General features: G+C 30.1%; 2 protein-coding genes across 6 annotated transcripts; one reads left to right on the plus strand and one right to left on the minus strand.

Annotated features, from left to right (window-relative positions):
- Window positions 1-6,012: 6,012 nt before the first annotated feature.
- LOC129911047 (uncharacterized) lies at window positions 6,013-8,645 on the minus strand. 5 transcript variants are annotated; one of them, XM_055988681.1, is made up of 4 exons: window positions 7,801-8,645; window positions 7,172-7,718; window positions 6,935-7,119; window positions 6,013-6,065 (listed from the first exon to the last, which is right to left on the minus strand). In XM_055988681.1, exons 2-4 carry the CDS (start codon window positions 7,341-7,343, stop codon window positions 6,051-6,053), a joined length of 372 nt encoding a protein of 123 aa, XP_055844656.1. In that variant the 5' UTR covers window positions 7,344-7,718; window positions 7,801-8,645; the 3' UTR covers window positions 6,013-6,050. The 5 variants fall into 5 exon arrangements, 1 of the variants encoding a protein (XP_055844656.1); XR_008771589.1 differs by lacking the exon at window positions 6,013-6,065 and having other exon boundaries at window positions 6,092-7,119; window positions 7,801-7,935; window positions 7,985-8,617; XR_008771588.1 differs by lacking the exon at window positions 6,013-6,065 and having other exon boundaries at window positions 6,093-7,119; window positions 7,801-7,923; window positions 7,985-8,616.
- Window positions 8,646-8,981: 336 nt separating this feature from the next.
- Window positions 8,982-17,206, plus strand: LOC129911048 (enhancer of mRNA-decapping protein 3). Its single transcript, XM_055988682.1, has 7 exons — window positions 8,982-9,655; window positions 9,737-9,982; window positions 14,909-15,603; window positions 15,660-15,882; window positions 15,952-16,106; window positions 16,160-16,244; window positions 16,314-17,206. The coding sequence occupies exons 1-7, from the start codon at window positions 9,492-9,494 to the stop codon at window positions 16,534-16,536; spliced, it is 1,791 nt and encodes a 596-aa protein (XP_055844657.1). The 5' UTR covers window positions 8,982-9,491; the 3' UTR covers window positions 16,537-17,206.
- Window positions 17,207-18,576: the final 1,370 nt, after the last annotated feature.

Here is an 18,576-nt window from a genome sequence, read left to right on the forward strand (position 1 = left end):
CACTGAACTGAAATTTCAGAAATTGGGACATGTGACAGGTGTTTGTATGTATCAAAAATCCTTACGTTACGGGTTTCAAAAAAGATCTGTTTCCTTAAACTATTTGCATTTTAGACAAAATTTTTCTCCTTTGTTACATTATTTAATTTAAATTGTTAATAAAATAAAAGGTATAGCACACCAAGTTCTGTAAAGCTACAAAACTGCTAATACATAATTTCTAAACATTAGGTTCAAGTTTCAGAATTTGGTGAATCATATTTTTTTTAGTTATCAACATTTAAACCAAAAGAATACACTAAAAAATGAGTCGCGACAAAAGAAAATCGCATTTATTTAGGAATTATGATTCACCAAATTATGATTTATGTACCAAAATGTTCTTGAACGTTTTCTGAACAAACGTTATAAATTTCAGAATTTGGTGAATCATACTTTTTGAATTACCTTCTTCGAAAGTTCAATATTATTCGCAGACACTTGCGAAAAAAATACAAAAGCCCATATAACTCTTGAACTAAGGTTCACCAAATTATGATTTATGTACCAAAATGTTCTTGAACGTTTTCTGAACAAACGTTATAAATTTCAGAATATGGTGAATCATGCTTTTTGAATTACCTTCTTCGAAAGTTCAAAATTATTCACAGACACTTGCGAAAAAAATACAAAAGCCTATATAACTCTTGAACTAAGATTCACCAAATTATGATTTATGTACCAAAATGTTTTTGAACGTTTTCTGAACAAATGTTATAAATTTCAGAATTTGGTGAATCATACTTTTTGAATAACCTTCTTCGAAAGTTCAAAATTATTCGCAGACACTTGCGAAAAAAATACAAAAGCCCATATAACTCTTGAACTAAGATTCACCAAATTATGATTTATGTACCAAAATGTTCTTGAACGCTTTCTGAACAAACGTTATAAATTTCAGAATTTGGTGAATCATACTTTTTGAATTACCTTCTTCGAAAGTTCAAAATTATTCACAGACAGTTGCGAAAGTGTTTGCGAATAATTTTGAACTTTCGAAGAAGGTAATTCAAAAAGTATGATTCACCTAATTCTGAAATTTATAACATTTGTTCAGAAAACGTTCAAGAACATTTTGGTATATAAATCATAATTTGGTGAATCTTAGTTCAAGAGTTATATGGGCTTTTGTATTTTTTTCGCAAGTGTCTGCGAATAATTTTGAACTTTCGAAGAAGGTAATTCAAAAAGTATGATTCACCAAATTCTGAAATTTATAACGTTTGTTCAAAAAGCGTTCATGAACATTTTGGTACATAAATCATAATTTGGTGAATCTTAGTTCAAGAGTTATATGGGCTTTTGTATTTTTTTCGCAAGTGTCTGCGAATAATTTTGAACTTTCGAAGAAGGTAATTCAAAAAGTATGATTCACCAAATTCTGAAATTTATAACGTTTGTTTAAAAAACGTTCAAGAACATTTTGGTACATAAATCATAATTTGGTGAATCTTAGTTCAAGAGTTATATGGGCTTTTGTATTTTTTTCACAAGTGTCTGCGAATAATTTTGAACTTTCGAAGAAGGTAATTCAAAAAGTATGATTCACCAAATTCTGAAATTTATAACATTTGTTCAAAAAACGTTCAAAAACATTTCGGTATATAAATCATAATTTGGTGAACCTTAGTTCAAGAGTTATATGGGCTTTTGTATTTTTTTCGCAAGTGTCTGCGAATAATATTGAACTTTCGAAGAAGATAATTCAAAAAGTATGATTCACCAAATTCTGAAATTTATAACATTTGTTTAAAAAACGTTCAAGAACATTTTGGTACATAAATCATAATTTGGTGAATCTTAGTTCAAGAGTTATATGGGCTTTTGTATTTTTTTCGCAAGTGTCTGCGAATAATATTGAACTTTCGAAGAAGGTAATTCAAAAAGTATGATTCACCAAATTCTGAAATTTATAACATTTGTTTAAAAAACGTTCAAGAGCATTTTGGTACATAAATCATAATTTGGTGAACCTTAGTTCAAGAGTTATATGGGCTTTTGTATTTTTTTCGCAAGTGTCTGCGAATAATTTTGAACTTTCGAAGAAGGTAATTCAAAAAGTATGATTCACCAAATTCTGAAATTTATAACGTTTGTTCAGAAAGCGTTCAAGAACATTTTGGTACATAAATCATAATTTGGTGAATCTTAGTTCAAGAGTTATATGGGCTTTTGTATTTTTTTCGCAAGTGTCTGCGAATAATATTGAACTTTCGAAGAAGGTAATTCAAAAAGTATGATTCACCAAATTCTGAAATTTATAAAATTTGTTTAAAAAACGTTCAAGAACATTTTGGTACATAAATCATAATTTGGTGAACCTTAGTTCAAGAGTTATATGGGCTTTTGTATTTTTTTCGCAAGTGTCTGCGAATAATTTTGAACTTTCGAAGAAGGTAATTCAAAAAGTATGATTCACCAAATTCTGAAATTTATAACGTTTGTTCAGAAAGCGTTCAAGAACATTTTGGTACATAAATCATAATTTGGTGAATCTTAGTTCAAGAGTTATATGGGCTTTTGTATTTTTTTCGCAAGTGTCTGTGAATAATTTTGAACTTTCGAAGAAGGTAATTCAAAAAGTATGATTCACCATATTCTGAAATTTATAATGTTTGTTCAGAAAACGTTCAAGAACATTTTGGTACATAAATCATAATTTGGTGAACCTTAGTTCAAGAGTTATATGGGCTTTTGTATTTTTTTCGCAAGTGTCTGCGAATAATTTTGAACTTTCGAAGAAGGTAATTCAAAAAGTATGATTCACCAAATTCTGAAATTTATAACATTTGTTCAGAAAACGTTCAAAAACATTTTGGTACATAAATCATAATTTGGTGAATCTTAGTTCAAGAGTTATATGGGCTTTTGTATTTTTTTCGCAAGTGTCTGCGAATAATTTTGAACTTTCGAAGAAGGTAATTCAAAAAGTATGATTCACCAAATTCTGAAATTTATAACATTTGTTTAAAAAACGTTCAAGAGCATTTTGGTACATAAATCATAATTTGGTGAACCTTAGTTCAAGAGTTATATGGGCTTTTGTATTTTTTTCGCAAGTGTCTGCGAATAATATTGAACTTTCGAAGAAGGTAATTCAAAAAGTATGATTCACCAAATTCTGAAATTTATAACATTTGTTTAAAAAACGTTCAAGAGCATTTTGGTACATAAATCATAATTTGGTGAACCTTAGTTCAAGAGTTATATGGGCTTTTGTATTTTTTTCGCAAGTGTCTGCGAATAATTTTGAACTTTCGAAGAAGGTAATTCAAAAAGTATGATTCACCAAATTCTGAAATTTATAACGTTTGTTCAGAAAGCGTTCAAGAACATTTTGGTACATAAATCATAATTTGGTGAATCTTAGTTCAAGAGTTATATGGGCTTTTGTATTTTTTTCGCAAGTGTCTGCGAATAATTTTGAACTTTCGAAGAAGGTTATTCAAAAAGTATGATTCACCAAATTCTGAAATTTATAACATTTGTTCAGAAAACGTTCAAAAACATTTTGGTACATAAATCATAATTTGGTGAATCTTAGTTCAAGAGTTATATAGGCTTTTGTATTTTTTTCGCAAGTGTCTGTGAATAATTTTGAACTTTCGAAGAAGGTAATTCAAAAAGTATGATTCACCATATTCTGAAATTTATAACGTTTGTTCAGAAAACGTTCAAGAACATTTTGGTACATAAATCATAATTTGGTGAACCTTAGTTCAAGAGTTATATGGGCTTTTGTATTTTTTTCGCAAGTGTCTGCGAATAATTTTGAACTTTCGAAGAAGGTAATTCAAAAAGTATGATTCACCAAATTCTGAAATTTATAACGTTTGTTCAGAAAACGTTCAAGAACATTTTGGTACATAAATCATAATTTGGTGAATCATAATTCCTAAATAAATGCGATTTTCTTTTGTCGCGACTCATTTTTTAGTGTATTCTTTTGGTTTAAATGTTGATAACTAAAAAAAATATGATTCACCAAATTCTGAAACTTGAACCTAATGTTTAGAAATTATGTATTAGCAGTTTTGTAGCTTTACAGAACTTGGTGTGCTATACCTTTTATTTTATTAACAATTTAAATTAAATAATGTAACAAAGGAGAAAAATTTTGTCTAAAATGCAAATAGTTAAAGGAAACAGATCTTTTTTGAAACCCGTAACGTAAGGATTTTTGATACATACAAACACCTGTCACATGTCCCAATTTCTGAAATTTCAGTTCAGTGGACTGAACGAAATTTAAAATATTAAGCGAGGTGCTCATCAGTAGCATAAGGATACACATACACTTTTTTTCGAATCAAGAAATTTAAAATGAAACAATAGAAATATCTACTACTATTATCAATGGATATTCCAACTGTTAAGATGGGGATTAATTTGTTTATGAAAACGGAGATAGATTTTCTTTATTTAAATCATTTTTCTTTATTTTTTGAATATTATTTATTTACAAAAATGCTTAAAACGATTTTCTTTAATTATAAACAAAAAAGTCCGTTAAGAAAACAAAGAAACTCATATTGTATACAAACGCATTTTTGATAAAAATAGATATGTATTAAATGCCATTTTGGAAAGTTCAATTTTATTGATGTAAACACAAAATCTTTCTTTTAGCGGAAATTGTTATTAGCGATGTTATAAACCATTAAAGTTCTTTCAAACCCATTATATAAAATACTCATTGCCTTTTTTATCGAGATTTACACCTATTTGCACACGAAACTCTTACATGACTTTTATATGTTTAAAAAAATCGTCCACACACAGTTACTTATACTACGTTTCCACTTACCCTGAATCCGATATTTAGCTAAGTAGATTTAGCATAAATCTCGAGTTTTGTTCTAAATCTCGGATTGAAAGTAGGTGAAAACTTAGATTTAGGGTAGCTGGACCCAAATCTGAGGTTGAGCGAAGTAGATTTAAAATAAATCTCGAGATTTATTCTAAATCTACTTAGCTAAATCTCGGATTTAGCGTAGGTGGAAACATAGTATTACGAATAAAAATAAATCTCTTGGCCAATTTGCCACAAAAGATCATTGGATCTGCCAAAAAATCTCTGATTCAAATATAAATACTGTCTTATCTTACGTTCAGAAGCATAGTGACACAACTCAAAAATAACGATTTTTCAGCCGAAGTATATAAGAAAACCATATTCAAAATCACTTTTTGAATTGCGACACTATCTTTCTCAACGTGCGAAATGCATGCATGAAAAAACGCGGCTACAGAGGCTAACAAACTGGTTTTCTTGAAATACGGAGAAATAATTTACTTAAATGCTTGTTTTGAATAACTCCAATATAACATTTTTGATTCATTCAAATATTTCCGATCTTACGATTTTGATTAAATTCAGTTCTTTAATTAGGTTTTTTATAGCCTTGAACTGTAGGAGGAAGTACGAATTTAATTTTGTACTAACCTAACTTGCAACTAAGAACATACTTACTTATTTTCAAAAATTTCAATTTAAAAAAAAAAAAACAAAAAAAAATTATTAATTTATTTGTATAGTACGAAAAAAATATATTGTTCAAGAAATTTTGCTTTTGTGATAACATTAAATAATAATGTTTATTCGAGATTTCTAAAGAATAACTTGTTAGTTTGTGTGGTGTTAATTTTCAAAGTGATTCTCAAAACTTAAAAAAAGTCATTTTCATTACTAACCAGATACTATTATAGGTACTATTGATTTATTGAACATTTATATATTGATCAATATATTTATATATCGAACCAAAGTAAGAACAGTTTTGACATAAAAACAAATCCAGATCAAAACAAAAGGTACCTATGTTCTTCAAAATTGTTTTTTGTTCATCAATTTTCCGCGAAATTGTTTAATTAAATAACAAGACTTGTTAAAAACTAATTATTATTATTATTATTCATTGGGTCAATTTTCCAATAGTTGTTTCTGATTCATTTGTTCTGTAATGTTCTGTTTTGCAAAGCCTATGCTGGGTGCAATTTTTCCACTGCTACTATCCAACGATTCTCTGAAAAAAAAATTGTATTAAAACAATTATAACATTTTTTAGGGGTAAATAAAAGCAAAGTGCTACAATGGGACGGTATTGTTTTTGTTTACTATTTTTTATATCTTAAGATATCGATTCCAAAGACAATAATTGTATATTTGGGTTTAGGTAGGTACATCGTACATGTAAGCCTACATTTTGGTTAACAAATTTTGTGGTAGTGCTATACTTTAAAATAGATTGCAAGATTCCATATAAACAAAAAAAAAATAATATTCACACAAGAAAACATTGTTATCCGATTCTGTCTGATGAAACTTGTAGATCACAAAAAAGGTAGTTGAAACCCGATAGCAAAATCCTACCCATTTGAAGACAGACATACATATACACAAGTAATTGGCAGAATTTTGCATTAGACACGCTAAAAAAATTATAACACAGCAGAACAGTTTCAAGAGAAACATAATACATATGTAACAAAATTGTCAGAACAAAGAACATAATTATTTGACTGTTTTCACGAATCTGGGTTTTACTGGCCGTGTAATGAAGGCATGCTAGCAAGGAGGTGCAATTTTGATTAGTTTAAGCATAGATCTGACAAACATTTTTGTCAAATATAAGAATTAAAATGTTGAAAACTTTGCATTTGAAAATAATATTAAATTTTTGTAGGTACTTTATTAATAGAAGCACCTGACTCCAGGAGCATTAACAATAATAATTTTGACTATATGCTTGTAGGACCTTTATAACTTTTAAATGCATGCTGCACGGCACAAGTCAGAAGGAATAGAAAATAGGAAAGAATTTTTTGTTGCATTCTATCGATAAAAAAAATAACTTGTGAAAGCAAATCACAAAGACAACATTCTTTGACTAACCTTGCCTTGGGATGGTCTTGAAACCATCGTATGATTAACACTATTTACATGTGGCGTTGTCGCACTGCCCGCTCTTGCTCCTATACTACTCTCACTAGCTTGATCATGTTTATTTTTTTTCTTTATCAAGAGCAGATATGCATCATCTGGATCAAACTTATTTATAAGTTGTTTAAACTGAAAAACTGAAAGAGAATAAATTCTTTTACATTTATCATAAAGAACATATGTACATACATATAAATAAATCTTTCTCATCTTCTGGATTTAAACAGACATCACTTGATTTTATGACCAATTCCTTAATTTCTGCAATTGAAATTGGGCACTGTTTTCGTCGTAACAATTTTTTGTAAAATGTTTGTGTTATTTGATATTTTACCGTCTTCTTAGCCTGTAGGGCGTACATATCTTTCAAATACTGTTTCAGTATACACGCCCACACTGACGTTATACGTTTCCAAATGTCGCCAATAACCTCGGGTAAACGTTTAAAGAAAACATGTGGATTTTCCTCATGGTCTTCAAGAATATCGTCTGCATTTTCAGCAGGTTTGACATTCTTTGAATGTGGCTACTAGATTTTATAAATCAGATCAGAGGGGCGCATCTTGAACAACATATGGAAATTAGGTACATTGTCAGCGATGTAGAGCATCTGACGGAGTGTATTTTGATCATCAAATTGCTTGATTAGTGTTAAGACTAAGCACGTTGTTGATTTTTCGATTCGTTGCACTTTCATATTAATCTCCTTTAGCCTGGGATCTTCTTGATACGCTCACTATAATAAAATGTTATTTGTTATTTAAGATTTTTGGAATCTGTACCAAGAGTATATATGTTGCAATCAGCATAAGACGTACTAAACCTTGTCGCAATACTACACTCATTCTTTGCAGCATAAAGTCTAGGATAGCTTGCACATATGTATAATTGAATGATTCTGTTGGCCATCATTTAAAATCTTCTTCCTTTTTTGTTTGTCCCTTAAGAAAATGCTTAAGATTTGTTTATAAATAAAAAGAAAAACTGATGATGGCGGCTTACAAACATAAGTCTATTGGACTCTTTTTTTCTGAAGCACCTTAATGCATTTAACACAACCAACGATGGATAAGTTCCGTAGGTTTTAGCACTTCACATAAAAGGACAATAAATAATTAACAAAAAATATTTTTAGAAAATTACAGACCGGGATATATATATATATATTTAGGATGTACATAAAAGTTTGTCGAGAACTTTTCTTTTTTTTGTTTGTTTAAATAGAAAGAAACGCGGGAAAAAATGTGAAATAAATTATGGGCTGTCAAAAATTTTGACGTTGTTTGGGACAGATTTTGTTTCATGTGTGTTGGTTTTGTGTACGTGTATGACAGATTTTACTACGTTACATAACATTACGTCGCGTAACGTTAAATATGTGTGTAAATTGTAATTGTTTATAGAACTGTCATTTTTTTCACATTTTGTTAATTATTTATTAAACTATGATTCACCAAATTCTAAAATTGATTAACCAAATTTCACAAAGCGATTTCCGATCGATTGATACCAAAAAACCCTATTTTTGTTACTATCGTTTGCTAACTATACGCCAAACCTTAAATTGTTAATAACTTTTAAACTAGGATTCACCAAATTCTAAAATTCGTTGACCAAATTTCACCTAATTCTCACCTAATTATTTGCATCAAAATTTTTGAAAATCGTGAAAACTCGCTGCTAACTATACGGCGGTCGCACTTTCAACGAATTCAATACAAATCGTATCTACTCGGAAAGAAGAGCATGAGTAGATGATAGTACTAGATTAACCAAAACATCTACTAGTAGTAAACTACCACCTCCAATGGAACAGGACTAATAAAACGCAGATATAATTAAATATCGATAAAAATTTAAATTTATTTTCACACAAAAATTCACCTATTGTGTGCATGACCTAAGCAAAAAGTAATAGATCAACAATACTTTTTTATTTTTCTCCAATTTAGTACTTTTCACTACCCTCCATTTCTGCCCATCACTACATCTAAAAAAAAAGTTTGGAACTGTGTCAAAAGTGTTGTGTGTTCGAATGAGAAAGTGTAAAAATTATTTTAGCCAAAGTATATTTCGTGCAAATAAATTGCATTTAGCCCTTAAAAAGGCATTTAAAAATACATTCTACACCAAAAGCCTTTGTTTAATATCTAAAATAAATTAATAATCTTCCATCCACCACAATTTATTTTATTCATATTTTCTTCAAGAAAATTTTGCAAAAAAATAAAACCAAGAAAAAACTTGTTCGTCTCTCTCCTCCTAACCAAAAGTGTGATTCTCCGATTTGTGCGTGGTGTGGTGAAAAAAAAAAGAAAAAGTTACTAAAAAAAATCGGCAATCTTGGTCGTTCGTAGTCGCTTTTTCCCCTCTTATTGCGTTTTAGAGTTAAAATTTTTTTCCATCCTTGTTCTCTTGCCTTTGGCTCCTAAAATTTCGAGGAGTTTATTTTATTTTTGAAAAAAAAAGAAATAAATAAAAATTCTTTAAAGAATTATATTTGTATATTATGGATGAGGATTGGATTGGACGAGCTGTTTCAATAAAATGCGACGACAAGTTGGGCGTCTTCCAAGGCATGATCAAAGACATCAGTGTCGAGCACATAACCATTATACGTGCTTTCCGCAATGGAGTCCCGTTGCGAAAGCAAGATGCCGAAATTACTTTAAGGTTTTTTTTGTCACATTTGTTTTTTTAAAAGACTTTATTTAATTAATTATTCTTCTTTTTTTTTTTTATTTAAAAAAAAAGGGCACAAGATATTCTTGATATCAAGTTGATACCGTCATTCAACGGCCAAAGTACTGTAACGCCAACTGTGATCAATAAGCCAACGCCAGTTAAGCAACCGAATTTTGCTAGCGCTCCAACTTCTGCTGCTGCTGTATTTGAAGGCAATAATAGTTTGCCTGTTAATGGTGTTGGCAGTTTAAGAGAGAGCCATTCGGCTCTGACCAATAAAATCTCGAATATGAAGATTGCCAATGGATATCGAAAGTAAGTTTTTTTTTATCATTTTTCTGATCTAAATTGAGTTTGATTTGTTTTAAGTAAGACTCGAGTCTTAAATCCGAATTAGAACAACTATATTCCAATAAGAATTTAGTGAAATAGGTCAAAAGTCTTTTGGAAGTTATCTGTGAAAACAAAACTGACCTTTTCAGCATTGCAAAGGGAAATCTTTCTTTCAATATGACCAGTGCTGCCATTTCGAAATTTAAAAAAACATGATAAAAAACATGATTTCAGTTCAAAAAACATGATTTATAAAAAAAAAGCAAAATTTGAAAGAAAATGAACAACCACATCGTGACTAGGGGGTAGGGTTTCCAGAACATCTCTTTTAAAGAGAACATGTTCTCTTTTTCAACTCTGATCTTTTTTACACTCTCTTTTTTCATAAAATTCTTTTTTTGTTCTCTATTTTTCAAAAGTCCTCTTTTAAGTATCTTTTTCATTTTCGTCCATAGTTTTTCAAGATTGTTACGATTATCTGACTCCCACCCTAAAATTTGTTTCAACTCTGCCCACTCACAGTAAAGGTAAAGTGTTCATCGCATTTATGTAAATTTCGTTTTCGATCTACATATTTTAAAATTTCAAGTTAGGATATATTTATGCAAATATATACTAATTAGTACCCTCCTCGACTCCACTCACGAATAGATATCGCGTGGAGGCGAGGTTTGGGTTTATGTTAAGTTTTTTTAAAAACCAAATATTCCAAAAAAAGAGACTTGTGAGGTTATTCCAAAGTTTACTTCTCTAAAGAAGTTAAGCATCCATTCAAAAGGATTTACATTAACTGAGAATATGGAGGCGTTCTTCTTTGTACTGCTTATGTTACGTTCTTTTTGTTCCCTTTTTTTCTTCTAAGTCCTCTTTTTTTAAAGGTTCGAATGTAAAATGTTCTCTTTTTAGTAAGGTCCCAAATGGACACCCTACTAGGGGGGAATAAGACAAATTATTTCGAGTTCATTTTAGAAAATAGTATAAAGTATCAGAGGTATAACTACACAGGGTACTTTATGCAAAAATTCTTAAAGTGAAAATTATCAAACTCATTTTATGATGGAGAATTCTTAGATCTTGGCTTCAAAACGTTTATAGTTTTTTTTCGGAAAAAATTGCCCTTTGAAGGAAAAAATAATTATTTGCTTTTGTAATTTACCCACTTTTTTTCAAAAGGTGGCCATTGTAATTATAACTTAAATTACAAAAATGGCGGGAATAAAACTTGAAAACATAAATCAGTTTATAATTTGTACTCATTCAAGGTTAATTTCGTATACATACTTCATGTAGGTATTGAATGACTTATTGGGCCCTATTATGAATCTCGAGGGGAATTTTGTTTAACTCGGAATATTTTTTTCCCTCGGAATTTTTTGTGTGATCCTGAATCTCCCTCGGAGTTTATTTCCACGGAGCAAAAAATCGTTAGAAATGATGTCTAAATTCCCTGGAAAATTGATTGCCGATACCAATAAATTCCGAGGGAAACTTTTTATGATCATTTTCGCTCCCATATTTAAAAAATGGGAAACATTTAGAGGGAAATTTTTATTCATGATAACCCCCATTAAAAATAACAGTTCATCTAGAGAAAAAGACTGTTGGTTTACAAAAAGATTATAAAGATTTTTCTCTTGGATTAAAAAAAAACATGATTTTGGGCACGAAAACATTAAAACATGATTTTAGTTCAAAAAACATGAAAATCATGCTAAATCATGATTTCTGGCAGCCCTGAATATGACAATACAAAACTAATCTATAAATACGCTAAAAATAATAAAATAGTTCTTGATATAATATGCTTTCGTCATTGCAAAGTATTCAAGTGCTAGAGACAGACATAATGCCGCCATATTTGTGTTTACTTATTACAAAATACAATTCTTCGTACTTATTTGATTTTGTTGTTATTTTTGCGTCCACACAACGGCTATTATAAAATGATAAGCATAATAGATGAATTTTAGTATTCCTAAAATGAAAAACAGATTAAACGTAAGCTTTTTTAAAGCCTAGTAAATAAGAGAAAAGGGTAAAATGCGATTCAGTTAATATTTTCATTACGCTCTAAACTGAAGGCTTACTGGTAGACCAGAATGATGTAGCTGTGGCTTGCGTCTTGTGTCGCTGTCAAAGTTAAAAAGTATGAAATTAGTATATTGGTGCCAGAATACGTAGCTGTCGTGGCTGTGGCAAGGAAATTCGCTGTGGTACAAGTCGAGTCGACTTTTACTTCAAGCTACAAGCGGAATGACTTTTGACGTTTCTAATGTTGTTACTCAGTTAAAATTATTTTTTTTTCAAGGCAATTGACATTTTTGTACGCCACATAATTCTGTTCATCTTTTTTTGCATTTTGAGCGAATTTATTTGACATCTTGTACCACGACGTTTTTCTTTGCTACAAGCGAATTTTCATTCTGTTCAACCAGTTAGTGAAGAAAAATGTAATATAACATACTAAAAATTAACAGAAGAAGATAAAACAGAAAAGTTATTGAAAGATGTTGGAACGAAATAAAATAAGAAACGGCAAAAATCACATTTAACCCTTTCGAACCCAAGCTATGAAAATCAATATTAAAAAATGTTTTTTCGGTATTATCGGGTCAAAAACATCACAACTAAGAATTATGATTAGCAAAAAGTTATTTTCCAAAATAATAAATATCAAAACTAGTGTGTTATTCTCATGTTACAACATTCACAGCTTATGACCACCAAAAAAAGTCGGAGAGCTGAGAAAATATCTTTTTATGAAACTATAATGTATGCTACTTCTTCTAAGCAAAAAAACAAAACACTTTCTGCATTAACATTTTTTATATCTTTTTTTTCAAAATTATGACCATATATAAAAAAAAATGTGAATTTCAGTCTCTTTTTCGATTAAAAAAAAATTAAAGGTATGATATTTGACTAACTTTTTGTAATAATCCAGTAACTAGGCATTATTATCTTTCAATTAAGCCATCGAAACCTTAAAAATTGTTTAATTTAATATTTTTTACGAATTTAAAAAAAAATGTTACATGAGAGTAACGCTGGGTCCGAAAGGGTTAATATTTTTCGAATCAAGTCACCTAATCCAGTACATTTATAAAATTGCAGTTTGTATCGTCCCAAATTTAATTTTCTCATAAGAATGATAGAAATTTTCCTAACATTACCGAATGGCTTGCGATTTAAATGACCAAGAAAAATTCTAACGAAGAAAAAAATAACAAAAATAATAAAAAAATTATTAAAATTATTTTTATTTTAAGTGGAGTGATTGAATATAATTCAATATAGTATATTGAAGAAAAATTCTTGTCTCGTCGTCTCACAATAGTGTAAATCATTTATATAGTGTAATTACGCATTAGCGTAAACCACTTTAAATCTTGATTTAGGTGCCGGTGTGGAAGAAAATTAAGATCTTAACGAAGTTAAAATTAAAGTTAAGATCTAAAGGAGATTTTTTTAAATCCCTCCCTATTTTCCTGAAGCTCGCACTGTGTTTAACATATTAAGGGTATTTAACTCCCTTTAGTGCGCGTTAATTATAAAAAAAAAAAAAAAGATAACACATTTTTGGGCCCAGTGTGTGCACTAACGAAATTGGTATCAAATGAAAGGTGACGATAAGCACATTACGTGGGTAAAATATTTTCAAATTCGTTAGTGTTGTTTTGGAGATATTTGAGTTTGAAGTTTCGGATTTCAAAATCAAGATTTCAGCTATTTTTTCGAACAATTAATCGTAAAATGCGTAATAATGGATGTACAGAAATAATATTGGTATCAAATGAAAAATATTTCTCTTATCTATTAATCTGTATCAAAAATCTTTTTCTATGTAAAAAAAAATACATAATACATATTAGGTACCTATTTACTTCTCAAAAGGTGATTTTTTTAAGCGGGGCCTTTGGCAAATCAAAATATCAAAATATTCAGTAGTGACATGTACTTTTTTTTGCAATTATTGCATAGCTTAATGTGTTACATTTATATCTACATATAAAACAGTTCTATAAATCATACATAAACCTTATGATATGCAAAAAACACAAAAACGCGCTGAAATATGCCTATTAAATAATAAGAATAGAAACTATAGTTCAGTCAATGGGGAAAAATCTGGAAAAAGCTATGACGTGAGCTAAGTTTGAATGCAGTATTGAAGAGGGGTTTATCCCAAGTACAAATATCAGTTTGCGTATTGTTTGGTCTTGTGGGGCGTCCACCATTTTGAAAAACGCATTTGTCTCAATATCTCGAGAACGACTGGTCGGACAGAAAACTCGCACGAACTTTTTAGATTGAAATATAATTATCTTTCTTTCTCTAGCATATCATTTTTCTCTAGGAGTTATACTTTCAGAATAAGAGAAGTTATACTATCACCTTTCATTTGATACCAATTTCGTTAGTGCACACACTGGGCCCAAGCTCCATAGAAAAATGTGCCATCTCCTTTTTAGTAAGAGTAATGCCGAACAATTTAAAAAAAAGCTTCTAATTTTTTACGTGGTACTTTTTTCTTAAATTATCCAAACTTTTATTGTTTGGAATCTTTTTAAGTGCTAATTGCGTTCATGAAATATTTCTGTTCTGCCAAATTAACAGAACAGATTCTGTGAAATATAACACTGCATAATGTGTTCTAGTTTAAGTATATTCTAAAATTCCATTTCATAGCTGCGGAAATGAAAACAAACACAGAGTTTTTGAAATTGAGCTTATAAAGTTCAGGGTTATTTTCGCAAATTGTTTCATACATTTTTGAAAACATCTGAATGTCTTTTTTCCAAAATATTAAAAAAAAAAAAAGATTCAAAAAAAGAAATGGTTTGAAAATTGACAAAGTTTGAATTTTTGTAGTGGCTGAAATTTTTATTATGAAATGATCTTTTCTAGAACGCCAACGTCCGAGAGGTTTCCAAAAGCTCCCACCGTCAGTTCAAGCAATATCAATGGCATTACATCCTTAGCAGCAGCAGTCGCTTCCACATCATCAATAACCAATGGCACTACCAATAACAGAACGCCGCCAACAACAAACAGTGTAGCGCAATTTTTTGGCAATTTAATACCACCGAAAGTCGAAGTACGTATGGGCGCCTCATTTGCTGCAACAACCACTCCCGAAAGTTTCGGCAGCATGAGCAAACCCATAGACATAGTAAATGCCAATCGATCAGCATCGGTCAATACTAATCCTAGCAGTTCATTCAATGGAAATGGAGCCGCCGCCGCCGTTGCTGCTATGGGAGGCAATGCAAATGGCAACAAGCAGCTTAATCGTGCTAATTTAAATAAACAACGAAAGAAATGCCGTCGAGAGGGTAGCCTCAAGCAAAATCAGACTTTTGGAACGTCCGTCGATGATCCCATTATGAATGAGGATTTTGATTTCGAAGGTAATTTAGCTCTGTTCGATAAGCAGGCCTTATGGGATGTTTTAGAAGCCGAACAGAAGCCAGACTTGGTTCGGCAGGCGGTTTCAGTGCAGGACAAGAAATATCGCCATGATGAGAATATTTTAGAAGGGGCACCTTTGCAGCTGCGCCAGATTGAAACTTTATTTGATGGTTCTACAGATTTTGTTACAGGTATGATTAAGTGGTGTATGTTTGAGAGACTGTGTAATATTTGTTTTTCTTACCAGATGAAGGTCTTATTGTTCCAACTATACCAATCTATGTCCGTTTGAAGATCGAACAGGCAGCTGAAGCTTGTGGCTTGTCTGTTCAACGCCAAAATGATATTTTAGCAAGGGGCACAACTGATTTGGCGATTCTTCTGCTGGGCGGAGCTAGAAGGTTAACGCCAAACAATTGCCATCAATGGCCAACGATTGCAATTATTTGCGATAAATCAAAGAATTTTAGGTAAACAAATCTTTATTCATTAATTGTGATTTATTATTTTTTAATATAAATTGTGTTTTATTTTTGTAGAGTTAGCGAAATCGGTGCTGCGACTGGACGTCAATTGGCATCACACGGCCTAAAGGTTCTTCTCTTTCTGCAAGAAGATCCAAGCATTGAAAGAAATAGCACTGAAGTTTTACTTTTTAAGGCAACTGGAAACACAATTGTTTATTCAGTTGAAGGTAAATGTAAAAGGTTTACATATTTATTTTAAACTAATTTAATTTTTAAACAGCTTTACCAACTCCTGATCTTGTGATATTGTCGACTTGTTCCGACAATGTGTCTTCAAGTGTTTCAAAATGGTTGAAGGAAAATCGGTAATTATTTTAAAATATATCCTTTTTAAATGAAAGTTATGAATATTAATTTATTTTTTTTTTTTGTAGAGCTTCAATTCTCGCCATTGATCCACCTCCAAATGGCATTCGAGATGTACCAATCAAGTACTCAATACTCCCAACACTACCGCTCAATGGCATATCAACGAACTGTGGCAAATTGTATCTTTGCAATCTGGGCATCCCAGATAAATTCTATCGTGACGCTGGCATCAAGTACAAAAGTCCATTTGGACACAAATTTGTGATACCCATTCACATGAAGGACTGAAATAATTTTGACAATTAAACAAAACAAAAAAAAATTGCAAACGAAAAGTAACAGAAACAACATTAGAAATATTTTCCATAACAAAAAAACGTTTAAAAAAATAAAACACACACGCTCTCATCTCTTAAAAAAAATTAACAATCACAGCAAACAAATTTCAAAATTTGTAGTCCAAGTTTATATACATACATTTTTTCGTTTTCTTTTTAAATTAATTTGATTTGAGGATATAATTTAAATTTGATTTTGTTTTTTTTTTTTATTTTTTCCAAATTATTTGAAACAAACAAAAAAATCACTGTGTTGTAGTTTTATTTATCTCTCTCTATTTCTCTTTTTATGTTTTGTGACTTAATCGTTTGATCTTCATTATTATCCTTCTTTCCTTTTATATATTTTATAATTTTCTTGACCAAAATGCATTTTTTAGAACTTTATATTATTGTTAAATTATTTAAGCTATAGAGAGATATTTGATTTATTTTTCAACAATCAACTTTTTTTAATAATTTTTATGTCTTATGTTTTTTTTATCTCCTTCAAGATTACCTCATGGAATAGTTTTTTTTTTAAATCTTTTTTGTTCTGTATTTTGTATATTCCCATGCCTTTCAACAAAAAAATATTAAAGCAAAACACTCATATTGTAAGCATTTCCTGTTGAACAAAAGAAACAAAAAATCACAAAAAACAAAATTAAGAAAAATTGTAATTAATATTAACGTATACATTTTTGTACTAAAAAAAAAAATATTTTGAAGAAAAGACAGATGATGAAAGAGATTGTTAATGAATGTATGTGTGAGAAGGTTTGTAAAAAAAATACTTTAAACAAAAAAACAAAATCAAACAAAACAAATCAAATCTAATAAAAACAAAAACCTTCTCTCATTGGAAACGAAAAAAAAAAACAATGCCTTATATTCTATTTGTTGTTGATTACAAGAAGAGCCTTTTAAAGCACCTAGATGTGATGCGGACGTTGGAAACAGTAATAAAATAAAAACCAAAATTTCCATCCTTAGAGCAATGACCAAATCGTCAGTTTGAAAGCAATTGATAATGGTAAGTTTACGATCGACAAAAAAAAAAAAAAAAAATATGTATGTAAGTAAAGGAAAGGATTTAATCCTGCAACTCAAAAACTAAAGCCAATCGATCATGCGCAGCAAAGGACGTTGGTTCTAAATATCTTAGAAGAAGATGACACAATTTCATCACTAAACCTTACTAAACGTTACAGTCGAATGTCGCCTTCACAAAAAAAAAAAAAAACATTTGTCATAGCGAATAAAACAGGTACGCTTTCAGATTTTGTTTTGTTTTGCTCTTAGCTCTCCAATTATCATCCGTTCTTAATCAAAATCAGGTAAATAAAATAGAACTATATTCCTTTGGCCTATGTTATGCATTCCAATAGACATCGAATTGAAATCGATATTCAATTTCGATCGAAATGAAATTCAACCCTTCACATTTCGTCCGTTTTTGAAATAGTCTAGTTGGTTGGAATAAACATTAAAAAAAAACAATAAGAATAGTAAAGTGGGATAAGGCACTTAAAAAAAGAAAATTGGTGTTAAGCCGAAAAATTAATGGAAAAAACAAAAATTGGAATTTGTACTTATAGATTTCTGAGAAAAAAGAATTAAGCACATATTTGAAAGAATCTTTTTTCAATTGGTAATCTTATGAAGAAATATCTATATTTTTTTCAGATGCGGCAATCAATAAGAAATATGAGGCAAATATTTTCAAAAAAATTTTCTTTCAACCTTTTTGACGAATTTTCGATCAATCATAAATGAGTGCGAATGATGATTTTTCTCTTTTCCATTCATTGAATTTCAAAAAGATTAAAACCTCAGCATCACCGTGAAATAGGTAATTTTTAATTTTACGAGAAAAGTATTTTACAATAGGGGGAGTTTTTCGAAAAAGGAGAAAAGTAAAATACAATCGGCCCCGTTCGTCATGAAAACTCCAAATTAGAAAATTCCTAAATAATCGTTCCTCTTCCGCTTTAATTTTGTTCTATAT

This window comes from Episyrphus balteatus, chromosome 2 (genome assembly GCF_945859705.1).
Source record: "Episyrphus balteatus chromosome 2, idEpiBalt1.1, whole genome shotgun sequence".
In the NCBI taxonomy this organism is placed as follows: domain Eukaryota; kingdom Metazoa; phylum Arthropoda; class Insecta; order Diptera; family Syrphidae; genus Episyrphus; species Episyrphus balteatus.